The 20,092-nt window shown below is 42.1% G+C and overlaps 2 protein-coding genes across 2 annotated transcripts; both read right to left on the reverse strand.

Annotated features, from left to right (window-relative positions):
* Window positions 1-774: 774 nt before the first annotated feature.
* Window positions 775-7,192, reverse strand: LOC103981520 (protein unc-13 homolog). Its single transcript, XM_018824387.2, has 6 exons — window positions 6,870-7,192; window positions 5,424-6,776; window positions 3,695-4,567; window positions 3,027-3,476; window positions 2,135-2,324; window positions 775-2,070 (listed from the first exon to the last, which is right to left on the reverse strand). Exons 2-6 carry the CDS (start codon window positions 5,808-5,810, stop codon window positions 1,148-1,150), a joined length of 2,823 nt encoding a protein of 940 aa, XP_018679932.2. The 5' UTR covers window positions 5,811-6,776; window positions 6,870-7,192; the 3' UTR covers window positions 775-1,147.
* Window positions 7,193-8,504: 1,312 nt separating this feature from the next.
* LOC103981740 (protein S40-3-like) lies at window positions 8,505-8,855 on the reverse strand. Its single transcript, XM_009398476.2, has one exon. The coding sequence runs from the start codon at window positions 8,853-8,855 to the stop codon at window positions 8,505-8,507; it is 351 nt and encodes a 116-aa protein (XP_009396751.2).
* Between the last annotated feature and the right edge of the window lie 11,237 nt (window positions 8,856-20,092).

Consider the following 20,092-nt stretch of genomic DNA (forward strand, 5'->3'; position numbering starts at 1 on the left):
ACAATAGTTACCATTATCGAAATTATTTTTTTACCTATCATTTTCGTATTATTTATGCACTGTCACATGTTATATATTTCATTAGTAAAACAAAAAACGTTAGAGTAAATGAGGTTAAATATTTTATTTTTATAATTATAGAGATTTCAATATAAAATTTTAAAATCTTCATATCGAAATACGTATAACTCGAAAAGGATAATCCATAATTAGCCCCTCTCCCAAAACTTACTGTTCGTTGTTTGCCTAACATTGCAATGCTTATCCATCATTGCTTGGTATCGTATCAGTTGTTTTCAGGAGCTACAAAGGCGGACTACCTTAAGAATTTGCTGGCAGGCAGGTGAAGGTTCTAAACAAAGATGGCTACCATAATTATTTCTTACCTGCAGAACCTATAAGAAGATTGATAATACCAAAACGACTCCTCAATTTCTCTCTATAGGAGATTCTAGTGATCGATCAATGAAGCGTCATCTGTTACAACTAAGATGAGAATTTTTTAATGAAGCCCATCTGGAAATTATTTTTTTCCCATTGGCCTTTTCTTAAATCTTTTGTTAAAGACTCCTCAATCATCCTAAATTGGCTTTTGCTGGATGAACACCAAAGTCCCGTGCCTAATTTACATCAATCCAATCTGTTTGTCCACAATACTATCAACATCTATGCAGCCTGATCAGTAAGTTTCAACACGATCCACTAGAATATAGAAACCACTCGAATCAGTTTTTTGTCACAGACGCAATGCATTGCACGACTGAAGCACACATATCATCTTTAAAGGATTTTCTTGTATAAGACAGTTACTGACTTGGAAGCTGAAAATTGTCATTCTGTTAGTTGAGACATTGCATCATTTTTCTCTAATTTTTTCTGTGGCAAAAAACACTTTATGAAGAAAATATGAGAAAAAAAAGTGTATTTTAATGAAAGCTGCCATTGAACCAAAGGTTGCTTCTGAAGCTGGTGACCAAACAACCTGCAGAATTATGGACAAAATGGTCACCATCCCAAGCAGCAGACCGTTGATCATACAACCAATTCAATCAGCAGACTTGTGTTGTGAAGTCCTACAGTAGCAGTCTGGTGCTTCCAAAAACCGGTAATGGATTAACATGCAACAAGTAGGGAGGGTATCGAGAGGTTACAGCTTTTTGGGGAAGTTGTAGGTTCTCTTCAGGAACTTTGTTGCAGCCACATCATTCCTATGGCACAGAACATGTAGAATCGTGCTGGGCTCCGTCGGGCCCCAGTTCCCTGGATTTGGAGGTATTGGGTATTTGGATTTGGCTGCAGGATCGTAAGTCTCTGCAATCATATGTTTGAACTTCTCAATGAGGGTCTCAGTGTCAGTGCGAAAAAGGGGTAGCACCTTGTTCACTTCTGCTGCAGCCTTGTCAAACAATTCTTCAGGCAACCCATCTCTGTCAGCCAAGTATAACTCTCTTAGAGATTTGAAATCCTCCTCAATAATCTGAGAATCTTGGCAAGAGAAACCACGCGATGGGCCACCAGCAAGCAGCACTAGCAACAACCCATCAAAAGAAGCTTTCATCAGTTCGGTTATCAGCTGATGCCGAACTCTCATGTGCACTGTGTTCAATACTACCTCCAGAATAAGGTCGAGTTCTTTCAGAAAAGGATCTATTCTTGAAGAAGCGGCCTCACCAACGTATAAAGAATTCCATAGAACATGATCCAGGTCATGAAAGATCATCCTGTAGGCTGTTGTCTCACAAAGCTGCGGAATTCCTTCTTGGCAAGCAGCTAGAGAAAGTTCAAAACTGGACTGTGTGCCATTTGATACATCTTCTTGAGCTGATTCAAGATTCCTCAGACAGGACTTTATTTTCTTTTCCAGGTTCTCCAACATTTTGTGGATATGATACAGTGAATTAATGCGTACACAAAACTGTGACAAACCCAAAGAACAATCTCCAATTGTCAATCCAACTTGTGATCTTCTTTTTGTCGAGTTCTGTGGCTTGTCCTTTTTCTTCCGTAACTTGGAACTAACTGTACATCTGGTCAATTCAGGCAATGCAGGCATGAAATCATTTCGAGCACCTGAAAATGATGATTGATTAGTTGGAGAGTTGTCAATCCAGCATAAAAAGATGAGGAAACCTACCACATCCTGACTGGGCCTCAGATGCATAATGTTGTAGACTCCTATCAAGTCCTTTCAACAAGTCTGGAAGCAAGACAGCATGCATGGGTATAGGCAGATCAAAGTACTCATCTAAAGTTTCATCAACCATCCGCAGTATCTCAACTGAAGAAGGAGAACGATTTTCTTTGTTTGCCCTCGGGTTCCAAACCTAATGAGAAGATAAACAAGTAAGATTACTGGAAATTGGATATGAAAAGCCAGACACATCTAACAGAATTCCAGTGCATTTGAAACTTCAATGATATGCCAACATCCACCATGTGAAATGCATAAATCTAATGCTCAAAATTTTTTTTCTTTTTGGAAAAAAAAAGAGTTTTAAGAAGGATGAAAAGATCTCCGGTCATCTGGTCTTTTTGGCCAGATTTTTGATTTGAAAGATTGAGTGACGTAAAACATGCCTGTAGGAACAGTAGCAACATGTTAAAAAGTGGCGGTCATAGATAGAAACATGACAAAGGTGAGCCATAGCAAGTCTTTAAGTAACATCTAATGGTAACTAAAGAACATATGATCCAGCAATAGTGTGTAAGCAGAAAAAGGATAATTATGATTTTTCAATCAGATCTACTATGTTAGTTTGACAATTTTATCATTTCTGAAAAATCAGCACATCATAAATGGCAAGAACCACATATCTTGGTTAGGGTTTGCTGACATTTTACAATAAAAAATGGAAGCAACTAGCATAGATGGCTTCAAATCAAGAATTTTCATAATTAAATCAAGCAAAGGGAAAGCAGAAAAGATACCAGTTCAGAGTTCAATCAGCAACCCTATGATGTATGGGACAATGCCATTAACATATGTATAAAACCACAACAAAAGTCACAATATGAAAGAATCAAACCTCTTGCTGCAAGGTCCGGTCGAGCCATTCCTTTAGCTGATCTAGTCTAGACTTTATCCATGCTCTTACAAGATCGGCAATAGCAGATTCAGCTTCGTAAGGTGGCATTTCTCTGATTAGTGACTTGCCCCCATCATCACTATCAACAGAATCTTCAACAACAATGTCGAGGAGATCTTTCTCTAACTTGTCTGCAGCTCTAAGAACTTGGAGTACATCTGGTGCTAGCTCTTTGACACCAGATAAAAATTGCTTTAGTTCAGTTCCATAACAAGAATGAAGAGTCATAACAGCAACACCCGCAGCAAGGGGATGCCATTTCTTCAATATCGGACTGAACAACTCTTTTTCTTTGTTTGCCAACTCCTCAATCTCCTCTGCAAGGATGGAAAGCAATGGAGTACTCTGGTCTTCTGATGATAGCTTGCTTGAGGCTGTTTGTTTCATTTTCTGCATCAATACAAAACCACTGGTTTCAAAATTACATTAAATTTGACAGCTAACATGAGTAATCAGCAAAATGTAAAAGTTGACCCTAGAAAGAAATTTGGCAGTCTTATAACAAATCTGATCCAATCTCAAACAAAATGACTAACAAATCTACTCAAATCTGGAAAGGAGCAAGCAGGCTCCCAAATGAGCTTAATCTGACAGTTCAAAGAACCTACCTGAGCGAAGGCAGCACGAAGCGATGATCGAATATAGGCATCAATTCTGCTACGAGCTACATCAGTTTCTTCTCTCCTCTTACGGTGATATTCAGTAGAAAAATCTTCGACTAGTATCTTTGCAGCTGTTACTCCAAATGAGACAACAGTTTCCATCAACTCAATGTTGCTAGAATTAAACATATCATGGTAAGCAAAAAGTTTTTTCTCTGTCCAATCCATAATATAGCTTAATGTTGAACTTAAAATTTTCGAGTAAGTCGGGTCTTGTGTTGCTTTTGCATCACTTGCAACTTCAGTTAATTGAGCATCGGCTGCAATTAGCAGACCAACTTCAACTTCTCCAGTTGTAACAAATCTGAGAAACAAGGTCCAAGTAAAGCAGAGATTATGAAACATCTGATTTATTCCAAGGATGGCCCATGTCTTCTTTATCAACTCTAAAACCTCATCGAATTCATCAACTGTTGATCCTTCCTCGCTGCTGTTGTTAAAACAAGCTTCCAGCAGCATTTGGTACAGATGGAGATTTAGTGGAAATCCATCTGCCCAGTGGCATGCGTCTGAGCCAATTCCATCCAACAATCTGTAAGCAAGTGATGTCACAGCACTGCGTAGAATCTGCATTGATTCAGAGTTTTTTCCTGTCTCAATAGGCCCGTCTGAAGCCCCATGCATAATTTGATGAAGCTTTTGTGATGCAGCATCTGACTTGTCTAACGGAAGAAGAGGATGGAGGAGTAGTCCAGCCTCAAGAACCTTCAAATTCCTAGCCTGCCAGTCTTTATATTCCTGTTGATCAGGAAAATCTGAAGCCTTGAACTGCTGCAGAAACTCTAATGGTAAAACCATTGACTCCATGCGCTTTCCAAGCTGTTAACCAGATGAAGGAAGAATATGTCAAAACATTATATTGAACGTGGACAACGAAGAAAAGCAATTTAACACATCTTTTTTTCTTTTTGTGAAACAATAAAAAGAATTGAAATTACTTTAATGTCACTAATCAAGACATCCAACTCCTTGTCACAGTAAAACCACTTAAGAACTTGAGGTCCAAATTCCTTTTTACGTTAAAGAATTAGAACCAATGGAATATCACAATTTATTAGGATGGGCTGAAAATGGAGAATTTTTGTCACAAAAACAGTGTAAAATCACCAATGGTATTTGTACTTTCAGAAGCAAACCTAAACTGGAAGCAAAATTTCCTTGTAAGTAAATGTAAATCTAAAAATAGGATATGCCACAAGTAATAATTCAGATCATACTAAAGTTTGCCAAATCTACAGGACTCATAAATCCCATGAATCAAACTCTTGAAAACGGACATAATGGATCGAATGACAACCACTTCTTGAATTTTCTTTTACAGGTACGTACAAGCAAAACCTAATAATCAATATCAGAGTTCTCACTGGTGGTTTGGACTTGTTGGTTAGCAGAAACCTGATAGAACAGAAGAGTGTGATATATTTAAAAGACAAAAAGAAACTTGATTTCCGAAAATATTTTAAAAATACCTGCCTAAATTCAATTACCAACCATATAACTGCAACATGATCTTCCAATCCTTCAACTATAACACAATTAGCTATCGTCAAAAAATTACTAGACCAAATATAGATTGCCAAGGGTGGGGTTAGTCTATGAAGCACCGGCAATTTTCTTCCACAAATTCAGGATCAGATATCAGAACTAAATTAGAAATCCTGAAAAATGGACTCACATTTCCGGCAGCAATCCGCAGCAACCCCCTTCGAATCCGTGCGTCGAGTTGCTCCGATATGCCCATCTGCACCCTCATCAGCTCTCCCACAGACACTGGCTTCTTGGAGGACTTCACCGGGATGCTCTCCTGGCCGAGGCTGCCCTTCTTCGTCGGCGACCTGATCCCGAAGGCCTTCTTCATCTTGCTGGCGGCCGTGGAGGTTAGCGACGGCGGCAGGGAGCGGTCGACAGTTCGATCGGATTGGGGAGTGTAAGTGAGGGGCTTGCCGCCATTGGCGCGGCAAGCGGCGACGAAGATCTCGTAGGCGGTCTGGCGCAGCTCCGCGTCGGAGAGAAAGACGCCCAGCTGGCCGAAGGGGGAGGGGAGATCCGTGGCGACGGTCATGGCGTCGCCGGAGGAGAAGCGGAGGGAGGAGTTGCCGTCGGACTCCTTCTTGAAGTCGCCGAGGACTCCTATCTATCTGAAGAGGCGAGCCATTACCGCCGCGACGAGGCCTCTTTTAAATGAAGAAAAAAAGAAGCCTTTCTTCTTCCTATCTGTCTTTGTTTATATTTTTCTTTCACGGGAAAACAAAGCTGTGACGATGATTTGTTCTCTCTCTCTCTCTCTCTCTCTCTCTCTCTCTCTCTCTCTCTTTCTCTCTCTGTGGGGTTGTTGTTGCCTGTGTTTTATAAATGTTGAAGGGTGAGAGAAACTGGAACAGAGGAGAGGAGGGAGGAGGCAACTCGAGGATGGTGGGTGGGTTGGAAGAGACGAGGGAAGGGAGAGAGAGATGGAGAATGAAGTTGGGAAGACAGGCAAAAGAAAACAGGGCTGGAAGTCGATGACAGGTTGACAACGGAAGAAGCGCATCTGTGCTTTTTTTTTCTTTTTTTCTTCTATTTAATTAGAGGTTTGATGGAATGGTTTTTTTGTGCTTCTCTCTTTTGATAATAGTATTTATTTTTAGTCTTGTAATTAGAGGATTGCTAATTTTGTTTTTTTTTTTATTATTTACCCTTTCTTTTAATAACGGTGGTTGTCTTCTGTCTTGCAATCACAAGTCTTTTGGGTGAGTAAAGTGTGTGTAAATAAATCTATTCTTGTCGTTCTTAAAGGCTGCTAGTGAGAAAGAAAAAACTTCACAAGGCATTGCAAGGGGTTGTAATCTACCAAAATCTTCCTACCAACCTAATTGACACATGAATCTCCCATCACTAACTTTGGTCATTATAATTCCATATAAAATATACATAGGGAAGCACATCTTATTATATATAATAGGCCCTATATACAACTGGTGGACACGTACAAAGACCAGAATGGTTGAGCTGGTTATCCCATTGAAGCTTATAAATGTCGAGAAGAATGCTGCATATCAAGAAATGACGATGCAATCCCAAGTCAGAGACGTGAGAATATGACCAGTCGATTAATCACCGGAGTAAGGAAGAGAGGCCAAACCTTCACCGACGACGGAAAAGGATGATCGCACTGCAACTGAGGCTACGGGCAAGAGCACCATGCCCACCTTCCGCCTCCCTGCAGATCTATTCTTGATCAGAGAAGTGACGTTTTCGAAGGTTTGCGGGGCGAGACCCGCGGTGATTGAGCCAGCAATGCGACACTGTGCCTCCCACCTCGCTGGCCGCCCGCCCGCTTATCTTCGTTTCCATTTGCAGAACCCTCTCATCCAACCTGTAAGGAACCAATGCCGACCACCGAAAGGAAGAATCAGGACCTCCGAAACCCAAATCCATCAAAGTAATAGTGACCCACTCCGATTCTTGAACCGCAAGAACGCGGCTGTTGCAGAAGTCAAGAAAGATCAAATTGCTTGCGGATTCCCAACCTGGCTACTGCGAATCGAAAGATATCAAGGAACGAAAAGAGGATAAGGATCGGGAATGATCAAGGGGGCGGAGATCTTGCCTCTTCAAAGCTGGAGACCCCGGGGATAGAAGTCGCGGATTAGGATTTCCGCTGCGGAATCGCCGATCGAGGCCATCTGTGTTCGTCGTCGAGCATCGCAGGCTCGAAGTGGTTACGTCTATCAAGAAAGAAGCTTACTTAATCGACCCAATTATTTGGAGAGGCGTTAATTGGTCTTGCGAGGCAATAATGCTTTTACTACTAATTTGGGGACTACCCGATTGGCTACCACCTCGTGACACGGAGATGTCCGGGTCCCGGTGGTGAATTCTTTACCTGTCGGCCATTGTTACGTCATTCGGTGTCACGTTTCCCGCTTCCATTGCAACGCTCGCTGCTGCGTCAACCGGTTGCAGCCGGTGGGCCGAGCGGGAAGCGAGTGGTTTGCGTCGTCGAGATCGCCGTTCACGTTGCCTCATGATCCGTGCGGATGGGAGCACGATTAGCGATGATTATGGTCGTGCACCGTGGAGGAACAGCTCGACTCGTGATCACGACAACTTCTATCGCTTTCTCCCTAACACTGTGATGGTTCATAGAATTGTATAAATATACTATGAAACTACCGGATTAATATTTCGATCGAAGTTTTTTTCTTACTGGATCGTGTTGTGATAAACACGGTATTCCATAATAGCTCTTGAGAATCACAAGATCGGTCATGTTCTATCATTTCTTGGCCAATCCGATGCACCAATCAAGTTAAGTTGCTTAAGAGAAAGCAGGTCGCTTTGGAGTTCCTTCTGTGGGTGTTCAAAGTACTGCTCGATGAATATATTATTTTCAAGTATGAATTGCTTCGGTATCTTTTCGAAGTTGATTCATTGAAACAAGATAAAAGCATCAGAATTAGGAGAATAAATCTCCCCCAGCAAAGTCACAGAAGCAGAGTCTCTGCACCGCTCGAGATGAGTTGGAACAAATCTTATTTCATGACCAAAACAACACACAGCTCCCCAACAAATTGCTATCAGAAATAACATCACTGGAGACCGATCGATTTGGTAAACTCAAGTGGACTAATGAATCACTAGGAAACTTCACATCAGAAATCTTATCTTACATGACCTATGGATCGGTCATAGATAGCCTGGGAATCCCGCAATGATACTTAGCTCCATATAGCAGTCGCAGTTCTAAATGCGTTCTTATTCTTTGCATTTGTCTTCATGTCTCTAGGATTCCTGTCGTCTGCAAGATGGAGTTCCTGACTCGACTTAGATCCCTTCCTTTGAGTGTCCTGCCATTACCAATGCACACTGAGAACGCCATCTTCTCAGTCATCCGACGAGCTACAATAACATGCGGCGGAATCACGTTGCCATCACTGCTCCTGTTATCGTCTTCAACGTTGCAGCTGTCACTGATGGCGTATGCAGATCGCGAAGGGATCTTTATGGGATCGGATAGCTTCCTCTGAGTTCCGCGTCCCTCCCTCGCACTCCGAGACACCGAATTGGCTTCCTTGTCGCATATGTTCTCCGGCCACAAGATGTCAGGCTCCTGGAACTCCTCCATGAACGCTTGGGTCAGAGGTTTCAGAAGAAGAGAGAGCGGAAGGTTTATAGAGGTTTCAAGGGGATTGAGCTGCAGGATCGTGGTGTTAGATTGCGAGATCTAATCAGTTGCAGTACATTTCTGATTGGATTTATGGTACGTTTTGACAGGAATCTTCTCGCCGACGCTCAAATCTGTCGAATGTAAAATGCTTTGATCCAATTGTTACGTGTCCTCCTAAATATCCACAATGAACATCATTATACATATATATATATATATATATATATATATATACACACACACTATCAGTAATATGGATCGACATAAATCAGGATAGAATGGATGCAGTAGACTTGTTAAAATGATATTGACGTATAATGAGATTGCAAACATATATACATTGTCTACCTCATCTAAAGACCCTCATTTATCAAAGCCAGCTTGTCATACTGTCAAGTTTCTCATGATGCAAGTATGAAGGCGACTCTGCAATTGATGGTTCACAGGATGTGATCAATTGCCATGGAGTCGGCTGAGTTGCTCGGCCACATTGATCAAAAACTTTTCAGCAACATATGGAAGAATAAAAAGGACGAGAACATGATCGGATGCCAATGAAAACGACGACACTCGATCGACCAATAATTTGCTGCCGTGGGGACTGCATCCGCTGGAATCTGAACACAAGAAGGAAAAAAGAAAACAGTGCAGGAAAAAAAAGGGGGTATTTTGGGGATCGTATGTTGTTTATGTTTTGCATTATAACAAGTTATGACTGAATTATTATTTCTTATCCTGACCGAGTATTAGTCACCTGCGTGTCTTCGTGTTTCGACCGGTTCCTTCCCGTTCTATTCCTTGATCATCTACTTCGCACACACATTTACTGACGGATGCAAGCTTGGTGTACTGTGGGATGAGAGACCGATTTGGACCCTTCTTTAATGAATTACTTATATGACATCGAGATGATAAAAGCCTCTAGAAATATACAAGAAGATAATTATGCGATAGTATTAGGATAGACGAACGATAAAATAATAAAAACAAGATATAATCGAAAGAGAATATTTTTAACTAAGAAAATCAAAATAATATTAAATAAGAGATAAAAACCAAGAACACTTATAAAATATTTTCAAGCACGCACAGATCTATCTTTGCTTTATGAACTATGATCTTATTTATAAAACTTAATGATAACTACTTCGTCATCTCATGTCACCTATGATTAAGTTAGGTGCAGGAACTATCTTTATGATAATAGTTTCTTAGACCATGATCACTTGAGTAAAATTATTTAAAACATGAGTAGAACTATCTACAACATGATACCTAACTAAGATAACTATCTATAAACTTCTTAAAACTTTTATAAAATTAATATGGTTATGAATATATTCATTATAAGTTTTCATTTGATTAATAATTTCAGTCACTCAAGAAAAAAATCTTATATCGATTTATTATTTTTCATGAATAAAATTTTAAACTCACGATAAAGGGTTTGAAGTTTTACCATAATCATCTTCGATAAGCCTTGAAATTAATTTTGAAATATCAATCAAGTTTATCTTGAGGTTATAGTTATTTTAATTCTTGAGAAAATTATCTTATGTATAACTTGTTGAACGAAGAACAATACATTTGAATCCTTTCTATTCTCCCTCGGCCAATTTATTCAATGCCTTTGAGACTTCAATAGAATTTTCATCTTGATATTTTAAAATCCATAGCATTTATCCAAAAATATGAGAATAAAGAGTTAAGACATAGAATTGAAGTCATAATGCCTAGTGCAAATTGAACTTGACTCTGATATCACAAATATTAGAAATGGATGAGTAAAGAAATAATAAAAATAAAATACTATAATACAATTATAAGTGAATACTTTCAATCAAAAAAAGTAAAATAGTATTAAATAAGAGGTAAAACTAAAAATACTTATAAAATATTTCTAAATTCACACACTTTTGTTTGATGAACTATCACCATATTTACATAACCTAATCATTACTATCTCGTTATCTCACATATGATTAAACTAGGTATAGGAATTATCCCTATGATAATAACTTCTTAGATCATAATCATTTAGATAGTAGAACATGAGTAAAATTGCCTAGAACATGATAATTATCAAAGATAATTATATATAAATCAATTCTTAGATCATAATCATTCTAGATCGATTTGAACCCCTCTTTAACGAATTACTTATATTACATCGAGATGATAAAAACCTCTCCATTACAAATATACAAGAAGATAATTATGCAACAGTTATGATGATGCTCCAATCCCTCTCGTGGTGTCCCCTCGGAGGTTACCTCTTTTCGTCTTCATCAGCTTGACAAGAACAAGGAGCCAATGGCGCATGGGGAAGCACACAGACCACCCCAGTGAGATGTTTCTGTTTGTGCAAAACAACAAAAGCAAGCGTGGCAACCTCTTGAATCAGAAAACCTAATGGAGTAAGAACCAAAGGCATCTTTGCGATAGGTCACACATTAGTAGTTTTTCTTAGATAAGCAATGTATGAATACTTGGTTCCGGATGGTGAACTTTCCTTTGTCATTTAGACAGCATTTGTCGAATAATGTCAATGGCTTCCGGTTTTATTGGAAATGGCCGTCTGCTTTCTTTCCTGTCCATTGCTTTCCTTTTATCATGGGTAGAAGATAGAGCCGTGAGAATGCCGGCAGTGTAAGCACAAGACTCCTACGAGTTGGTGCCTCATCTTTAATTTGTTTTCATTAGCTCTTGTTAGGATGGGGGTTTATTTACTAATTCTCAGCTTCTCCAGTTTTTGAGAACCTTCTGTTTCATGGAGATGAAGTTTAGACATCAAACGAGGAGTAGAACGAAACTCGAATCCATGATGTTGATGTATACCATTGATAGGGCACATTCCCTCCGACCACTATTCACAGCCACGTTCGCTCGAGTACAGTGTCACTCTGTAAACGTTGGGACAGCGCTGCTCGAGCACAGTGCTGCCTCGCAAAAGTTGGGACGGCACCGCTCGAGCATAGTGCTGTCCCGCAAAAGTTGGGACAGCACTGCTCGAGCACGGTACCATCCCGCAAAAGCTGGGACAGTGTCGCTCGAGCACAGTGCTGCCCCGCAAAAGTCGGGACGACATTGCCCGAGTACAGTACCATCCTGCAAAAGTCGAGTCGGCAACCATAAATATGATAGGTACGGGCGGTCTCCAGGGGGAGAGAGATAAAAAGCTTCTCGCAGGGCCAATAGAGGTGATGGTTTTTTGCCACTCAATTCTAACCAGAGCTTGGAGGGGTCAAAGTCGGGAGCCCCTTCCCGACCCTGACCTATGTGTAGGGACCGGAGGCCAAGAAGCAGACGGTTGACCCGAGGGAGTCTCCGACTTTGAAGCCAGAGTGCAAGCCCGACCTTGTCAGACCACCATCCATGCCGACTGAATGCCGACGTGAATGATCCTGCGCACCCGGGACTGAACCAAGCCATGCCAGCTCACTTTGCCATGGTGTAAAGGATCCCCATCAAGTTGGCGCTAGAAGGAGGGCCCGATGATGCAGGATCAACCTCAACCAGGCAACCCGACCGAACACTCGGGTAACGACCGCCTCCTTACCCACTCAATACCTAGGCTCAGGGAGCAACACCCATCTCCGGGAATGGTTGCTGCTCACTAGAGGTTGTTCACTAACCCGGGGTTATCGCCCCCGAGAATGGTTGCTGCTCAACCTTCCGTCTCCGTTGAGGCGTTCCTCAGCCTGACGCACCAAGTTCAAGTCCTGGCGGGGATGATGCAAACCATCGTTCCGATCGTCTCGCCTCCCAGACAACTCCCGACGCTCCTACTGACGCCATAATGAGGGTTGCCACCCCTGGCTCCCACACAGCTCCCACCCTCTCTAGCACCGCCTCTGGCTCCTCGGCAGCTCATGATGATGATTGTTGCCATGTTGCTCGAACGACGACTAAGCCCGAGGCTGATGCCCATGCATGACGCGCGAAGCCTTCGACACCCCTGCACCGGCAGCCCCGAGCTCGACACCCTGTTGTCCGACTCGGCGGACTCCCTCCGGGCACAACTGCGCTCGGTAAATCGACGCCTTGATGAGGTTCAACATGAGTTTCATAAATCCAAGGAGGAGCTCAACGAGGCCTCTTCAGGAGCATCGCCTTTCACACTCGAGGTTCAGGACAAGCCAATCCCTCCAAGCTTCCGTCTCCCTATTCTCAAAGCCTATGATGGTGGCTCTGACCCAATAGAACATGTCATCACCTTTCGGACCTAGATGGCCCTATATGGTATTTCTGACACCCTCATGTGTAGGGCATTCCCCACCTCACTCCGAGGCCTAGCTCGGATGTGGTATAGCCATCTCAGACTGGCCTCGATCACCTCTTTTAGCCAACTTGCCAAGGAGTTCAAGCTCAACTTCATGGCCAGTGTGCGACCAAGGCTGTCCATGGCTCTACTCATCGGTCTTAGCCAAAAGGATGACGAACCACTTTCTCATTTTGTGACACATTTTGCTACTAAAGTCCGAGGGCTGCCTGACGGTCACCCTTCCTTGATAATGCAGGCCTTTCTGATGGGGACTCTGACCTTCCAGGTTCTTCTAATCGCTGGTCGAGCGGTCTCCTATGATTATCCCCAAAATGCTTCAATGAGCCAACCAATACATGGCCGCCGAAGCATTGGTGGAGGGAAAGTGGGAGGAGAATAAGAGGCCACGACCAGAACTAACCCGGGGGCTGCCCCTAGTGCCGCCAAGAAGGAGGATCGATTGACCCGACGCAACACTCCCGAGGCCCCCGCTCCCGCCTTTAAATTCCTCCAAGATTGAGATATTCTTGCAGATCAGGGAGAGAGGACTCCTAAAGGCCCTGAACCCGTTGAAGGCACCGAGCGAACTTAGGGACCATTCGAAATACTGCCAATTTCATTATGATTATGGGCATGACACCGAGGAATGTCGTGACCTCAAGAATCAAATTGAAGAACTCATACGGCGGGGGCATTTGGGGCACTACATTAGGAGGCTGCGTGAAATGTCTCCCCATCCCTCTGGGCCGGTCAAGAAGCAGATTGACATGATCAGCAGCGGTCTGACAGTAGGGGGAGATAGCATGGTGGGACGAAAGGCTTATGCCCGAACAGCCGTAGAGAAGGGCTCGAGGCAACCCCAGGTGCCCGAGATCACCTTCCCAATAGGAGAGACCGAATACCCGAAGCACGATGACGCACTAGTCATCTCGGCCAGGATCTCCAATGCTCGGGTTAAGAGGATCGTGGTGGACATTGGGAGCTCCACCAATATCCTATAGGAGACACCAGGAGATCACCTTCCCAATAGGAGAGACCGAATACCCGGAGCACAATGACGCACTAGTCATCTCGGCTAGGATCACCAATGCTCGGGTTAAGAGGATTATGGTGGACACCTGGAACACATGGCATTCATCACAAACTGAGGAGTTTACTTCTACAAAGTCATGCCATTCGGGTTGAAGAACGCACGGGCAACCTACCAAAGGATGATGAACAAGAGTTCGCTCACCAGATCATAAGGAACATAGAAGTATACGTCAATGACATGACCATCAAACGCAAATCTGCCCTGACTCACCTAATGGATCTCACAAAGACATTTAGGACATTGTGAAAATGCGGCATGCGCCTTAATCCCGCCAAGTGTGTCTTCAAGGTCAGCTCGGGAAAGTTCCTCAGATTCATAATCCACCAAAGGGGAATAGACACCAACCTAGAAAAAGTCCGAGCTATCATCAACATGGAGCCCCCCCGGTTGGTAAAGGAGGTCCAACGTTTGGCTGGAAGGCTCGCCTCCCTAGCTCGTTTCCTGTCTCGGTCAAGGGATAAGTGCCTTCCCTTCTTTCGAATCCTGAAAAGCCTAAAGAACTTTGAATGGACCCAAGAATGTCAGGAGGCCTTTGTCCGACTAAAGGAGCACCTGACACACCAACCCCGACTTGCTACGATCTCTCCGGGAGAACCGCTCGGCCTCCACCTTGCGGCTTCCGAGCATGCTGTCAGTTTTGTCCTAATTCGAGATGATTCTAGAATACAATAGTTGATCTACTACTTGAGCCACGTCCTCGATGGGCCAGAGGTGAGATATCAACTGGTGGAAAGACTGGCCTTAGCACTCGTATAAACGGCAAGAAAGTTATGACCCTACTTCCAAGGTCACCCTATCAAAGTGATAACCAACCAGCCACTATAGTAGATCTTGTCCAAATTTGATGTGTCCGGAGAAATGCTCAAGTGGTCGGTCGAACTCGGGGAGTTCGACATACAATATGTCCCAAGGACGGCCATCAAGACTTAAGCCATAGCCGACTTCATCTCAGAATTGACTCCCCCCAGCAACAGCGAGCATACTAAGCAATGGTGGAGCTTGCACGTCGACGGCTCGGCGAATGCAAAAGGGGGAGCAGGGGCTGGCCTCGTCCTTGAAAGCCTTGACGGTCAGACATTCAGGCACGCACTTCGCTTTGGGTTCAAGGCCACCAACAATGAAGCCAAATACGAAGCGCTCCTATCCGGCCTTAAGTTGGCCCTCGAGCTGCAAGTCAAAGGCATCCAAGTTTTCACCGACTCTCAACTAGTGGTCGGCCATATCAATGGAGACTATATGGCTCGGGATGCCACCATGATGAAATACCTATCTAAGGCAAAGAAACTCATTAGCCGCTTCTAGGGCTTCGCCATAATGAGGGTGCCGCGGGCGCAGAATGCACACGCCGACGCCTTGGTGAGGCTCGCCTCAGGTCGAGACACCGAACCACCACTGGAGGTTGAACGACTTCCTTACCAAACTATTTCGACCGAAGAGGTGGCCACCGTAGATGTGACCCCAACCTGGGTCGAAGAAATCCTCCGCTACAAAAAAGATGGGACACTGCCAGCTGACAGGATGGCCTCCCGATGACTCCAGCGTATGTAGGCGTGGTATTGCGAGATGAACAAGCAGCTTTATCGGAGGTCATTCACCTAACCATTCCTGCACTATTTGAACCCCGCGGAAGCTCAGTCGGTGTTAGCTGAGGTTCACGAAGGAAACTGCGGGGAGCACATTAGCAATCGGACCCTAGCCTTCAAAGTCCTTCGACAAGGATACTACTGGCCGACCATGCATCGGGACGCTATGACCTACATATATTGATGCTTGTAGTGTCAAAAGCATGCTCGGGCACATCATTAGCCTACGGTTCCCCTGACCCCCCTATATAGCGCTTGGCCCTTCACGCAATGGGGGATAGACCTCCTCGGCCCCTTCCTATCGACTTCGAGATAGAGAAAATTCCTCATCGTCAGGGTGGATTACTTTACCAAGTGGTTGGAGGCCGAGCCGTTGGCGTCCATCACCGAGAAGCAAGTAAAAGGATTCGTGTAGAGAAGCATCATCACTCGTTTCGGCATCCCTAAAGTCATCATCATCGACAACGACACCCAATTCAACAATGAAAAATTCAAAAGATTTTGCTCGGACTATGGAATACAACTAAGGTTTAGCTCAATGGCCCACCCGTAGACCAATGGCCTGGCCGAGGTAACTAACCAGGTGATACTAGAAGATCTAAAGAAGAGGGTCATGGGAGCTCAGGGTACTTGGGTTGATGAGCTCCCAAGTATACTATGGACCTCCCAAACAACACCAAAGACCGCCACAAGGGAATTACCTTTTAGCTTGTCGTTTGGCATCGAGGCAATTCTTCTGCCCGAGGTGGTCTTCCCGACCCCTCGGGTCGAAAACTTCGACGACACCACATCGGAAAGCGGGCTTCGTGCCGGCTTGGATCTCATCGAAGAACGGAGAGCCGACGCGCATCTTCGCACCCTCTCTTATAAAAATGTCATCGCAAGACTTTACAACCAAAGAGTGCGCCCTCGGCCGATCAAGCTTGGCGACTTGTGTCACGCCCCCCGAATTATCACATTCAGGAGGTGTGACCCTGTCTAAAATCAATAATATTATAATTCATCATCAATTCAATCCAGGATCCAATCTAACAATTTGAGGATACTAAGAATCATTCAAAAATCAATATCCACAATTCATAAACATGTACGTTACATAAATCATAATTCACTTCACTTAGAGATTCACAAAATCCAAAGGCAACTCAACTAAACATCAACTACAACACAAATCCATAACCGTAGAAGTATATACAATCACAAAAAGATAATTATTTACCATGAGTTCTTATCCTTATACAACTTAAATGTATCATTCCATAAACATGAGCGGTCCTTTAAACTTTTACAACACATAAGTATCCACATATCCTTAACATTACATCAGCAGTAAAGTATACTATACAACAAAAAAAACCTATCATCCAACAAAGATTAGCTCAAAAATCTTCTAGCCTTTCACCGCTTCAACCCAATTCTAGCTTTTCAGTGCGTGACAAGCTATCCTGAAAAATTTATATAGCAATGGGGTGAGCATAAAGAGCTCAGCAAGTGACTAATGTATCCATGGCGATAGGAGAAGTTCAAGCAGGCTTAGTATCAAGATACAAAAGTAGTAATACAAGTGTTCATTTGAAGTCATCTCATTTGATATAAAATCATAAAAGTTTACCTCATTCAAAAACAGGCATTGGACATAACAATAGGAGAAAGGAAATTGGAGCATTTCATTGGCAAAAGAAGCATTTAGGCATGTATCAAATGACACATGAAGCATTTAGGTGCATATCAAAGGCATAAGAGTGTTTGGGGGCATAATAATGACAAACAAAACATTTCAAAGTATAACAAGTGAACCGAATAATAAACACAAGCTTGTATGTCATTTTTGATGTAGCATGCATTCCATTTTTATCCAAAGCATAATATGAACTCATAAACAAAGCTTTGGATATCATATCAATAAACATAGATGGCGCTGTGGGACCACATACATAATGTGATTCATCCATTTCTGAATGACCACCAAGCATAAGTCTCCCACGTCTGGGAGCTCCATCCACCCACGTCTGAGTGAAGTCAATGGGGCCGGCAGAGCAATCGTGGGCTCTAAGCATAACTCCCTTTACCATTTCTGACAAAGGTTCACAATATCCCACAAGACACCAGAGTACAAAAGGATAGTATGAACAATAACATTGGCATATATCAGAAGCACATGCGGAACAACGAAGATATGCATGTGCCTTTATCAAACAAGGTAATGCAAACAAAGCATTACATAATAAATTTCAGATATATAACAACTTCAGGATGAATAATACAAGAATTTCAAAGGACTAGTATAATGCTCAATTGAGGAAGAATTTAGCAGAAATAAAATTTCCAATAGGATGAAAATTGAATAGGCAAAACCCAACAAAGTTTTCAATTCTGATAGAATTTGAATGGTACATTTCCTGAATTGTTTGAGTGACCAAGCATGCTCCAAATCACTAAAAATAGATTTCATTGGAAAGATGTATCAATCTATTTTCGGATGAACTCAGATTTATAATTTTTTGAGTTCTTAACAGGAAGTTACAATAAATAGAGTAAAGGAAGGTCAGAATTGATCATCCCTGTTTTGCAGACTTGATAGAATCAATTTAAACAGATGTTTCAAAAGGCAAACATACTTCAAAATTTCTAAATTTATGTCAAAAGAAAGATATGCAAATCTAGTTTCCAAAGAACTAAGTTTTGCATAATTCAGAATTTTCACTAGAGAGTTATTAGCAATTTAGTAATAGAATGTCAGAATTGATTATCTCTGTTTTGCAGAATTGATAGAGTCAATTTAAACAGATGTTTCAGAAGGAAAACGTACTTCAAAACTACTAAATTATATGTCAAAAGAAATATATGGGAATCTAGTTTCAAAATAACCAAGTTTTATATAATTCAGAATTTTCACTAGAGAGTTATGAGCAATTTAGTAGCGAAAGGTCAGAAATTTCAGTCCCTATTTTACAGAATTTGTAGGGTTAATTGAAACAGAAGTCTTAGTAGGCATTTAAACTCCAAATCATTCAATCTCAGTGTCAAAATAAAGATATTTGAGTCTAATTTCAAATGGATTAGGCTTTGACTAAATCAGAGTTTAGTGCTAAAAGTTTGATCTAAAACAATGTATAGAAGTCAGATTACCAAAAAATTTCAGATTCATGGCTTTGTATCAAAAGGAAAGAAAGGTTTGGTACTAAGCTGAAATCTTTTGAATTATGAAGTATTAAAAGGAAAACAGAGATTAGAAATTTTGTAGGAAGAGGTTAGAACACTTGCCTTAGATGAGTTTGATTCCCAAATATAGGGAGTTCATGCAAAACCTCAAACAAAGTTTCCACTTCTTCTTCTTCTCCTTCTTCTTCTTCTTCTTCTCTTCTTCTTCTTCTTCTCCTCAAACTAACGTTGGCTGCAAAGTTTCTTTTTAATGGTGCTTTAAATTACTTAGGTTTGGCTCATGCTAAAATGGTGAGGTGGTAAACATGCATGGGGGTTTAGGTGTCATCTTTAGAATAAATACAAGTGACTCATCCTTGTTAATGACACATGTCCTCCATTTTATTTTATTTTATTTTTATTTACTCAATTCTGAATATTTTATAAATCATATCAAAATTTTAATATTTACTCTTAGGTCCTTAGCCATAAACTTCAATATAATATTATTTAATATAAAATAATTATTAAATAATCCTTATTTTTACAAACAAATATTTTACTAAATTTTTAAAAATGGGGGATGTTACAACTTGGTCTTACGAAAGGCCGAGGTTAGCGATCCAACACACTCTCGAGGCAAGTTAGCTCCAAGTTGGGAAGGTCCTTACAGAGTAGCTGCGGTAATCCGAGATGGTGCTTATTGCTTAACGACACGAGAAGGATGGCTTGTACCAAGGACATGGCACATATCAAATTTAAGAAAGTTTTACGTCTAAGAAGTCCATCGGGCAAGAAGCCCTGTCGCCGAACAAAGGAGAAAAGACGTGCGAAAGTAGCAAGGGAAATTTTCAATGATGAAAAGGATTTTTACATCACCCGGTCAGTCGTGGCATACAAAACAAAATAGCTACGAGCGACCACCAAAAGAAAGAAGAAAAGAAAGATGCCACCTATGCCCCGGGGGGATTCATGATGTCGTTAAAAAGTACTTCCATGGGCATCTCGACATCTTCATCCTCGGGATGACACGAAAAGGGTTCCAAATCTTAACAACCTTAAGATCGGGCTTCTTCCCTTTCCATATCTCATATGGTGTAGATATTACCGACTT

Source organism: Musa acuminata, chromosome BXJ2-4 (genome assembly GCF_036884655.1).
Source record: "Musa acuminata AAA Group cultivar baxijiao chromosome BXJ2-4, Cavendish_Baxijiao_AAA, whole genome shotgun sequence".
In the NCBI taxonomy this organism is placed as follows: domain Eukaryota; kingdom Viridiplantae; phylum Streptophyta; class Magnoliopsida; order Zingiberales; family Musaceae; genus Musa; species Musa acuminata.

What these genes read in the sequence shown, in the direction of transcription:
- LOC103981520 (XM_018824387.2), bottom strand. Translation starts at nt 5,810, where the DNA reads ATGACCGTCGCCACGGATCTCCCCTCCCCCTTCGGCCAGCTGGGCGTC. An exon ending in TGCGGATTGCTGCCGGAAAT is followed by an intron (nt 4,568 to 5,423) that starts GTGAGTCCATTT and finishes TCTGGTTAACAG; the next exon opens with CTTGGAAAGCGCATGGAGTC. An exon ending in TGAGGCCCAGTCAGGATGTG is followed by an intron (nt 2,071 to 2,134) that starts GTAGGTTTCCTC and finishes CATCATTTTCAG; the next exon opens with GTGCTCGAAATGATTTCATG.
- LOC103981740 (XM_009398476.2), bottom strand. Translation starts at nt 8,855, where the DNA reads ATGGAGGAGTTCCAGGAGCCTGACATCTTGTGGCCGGAGAACATATGC.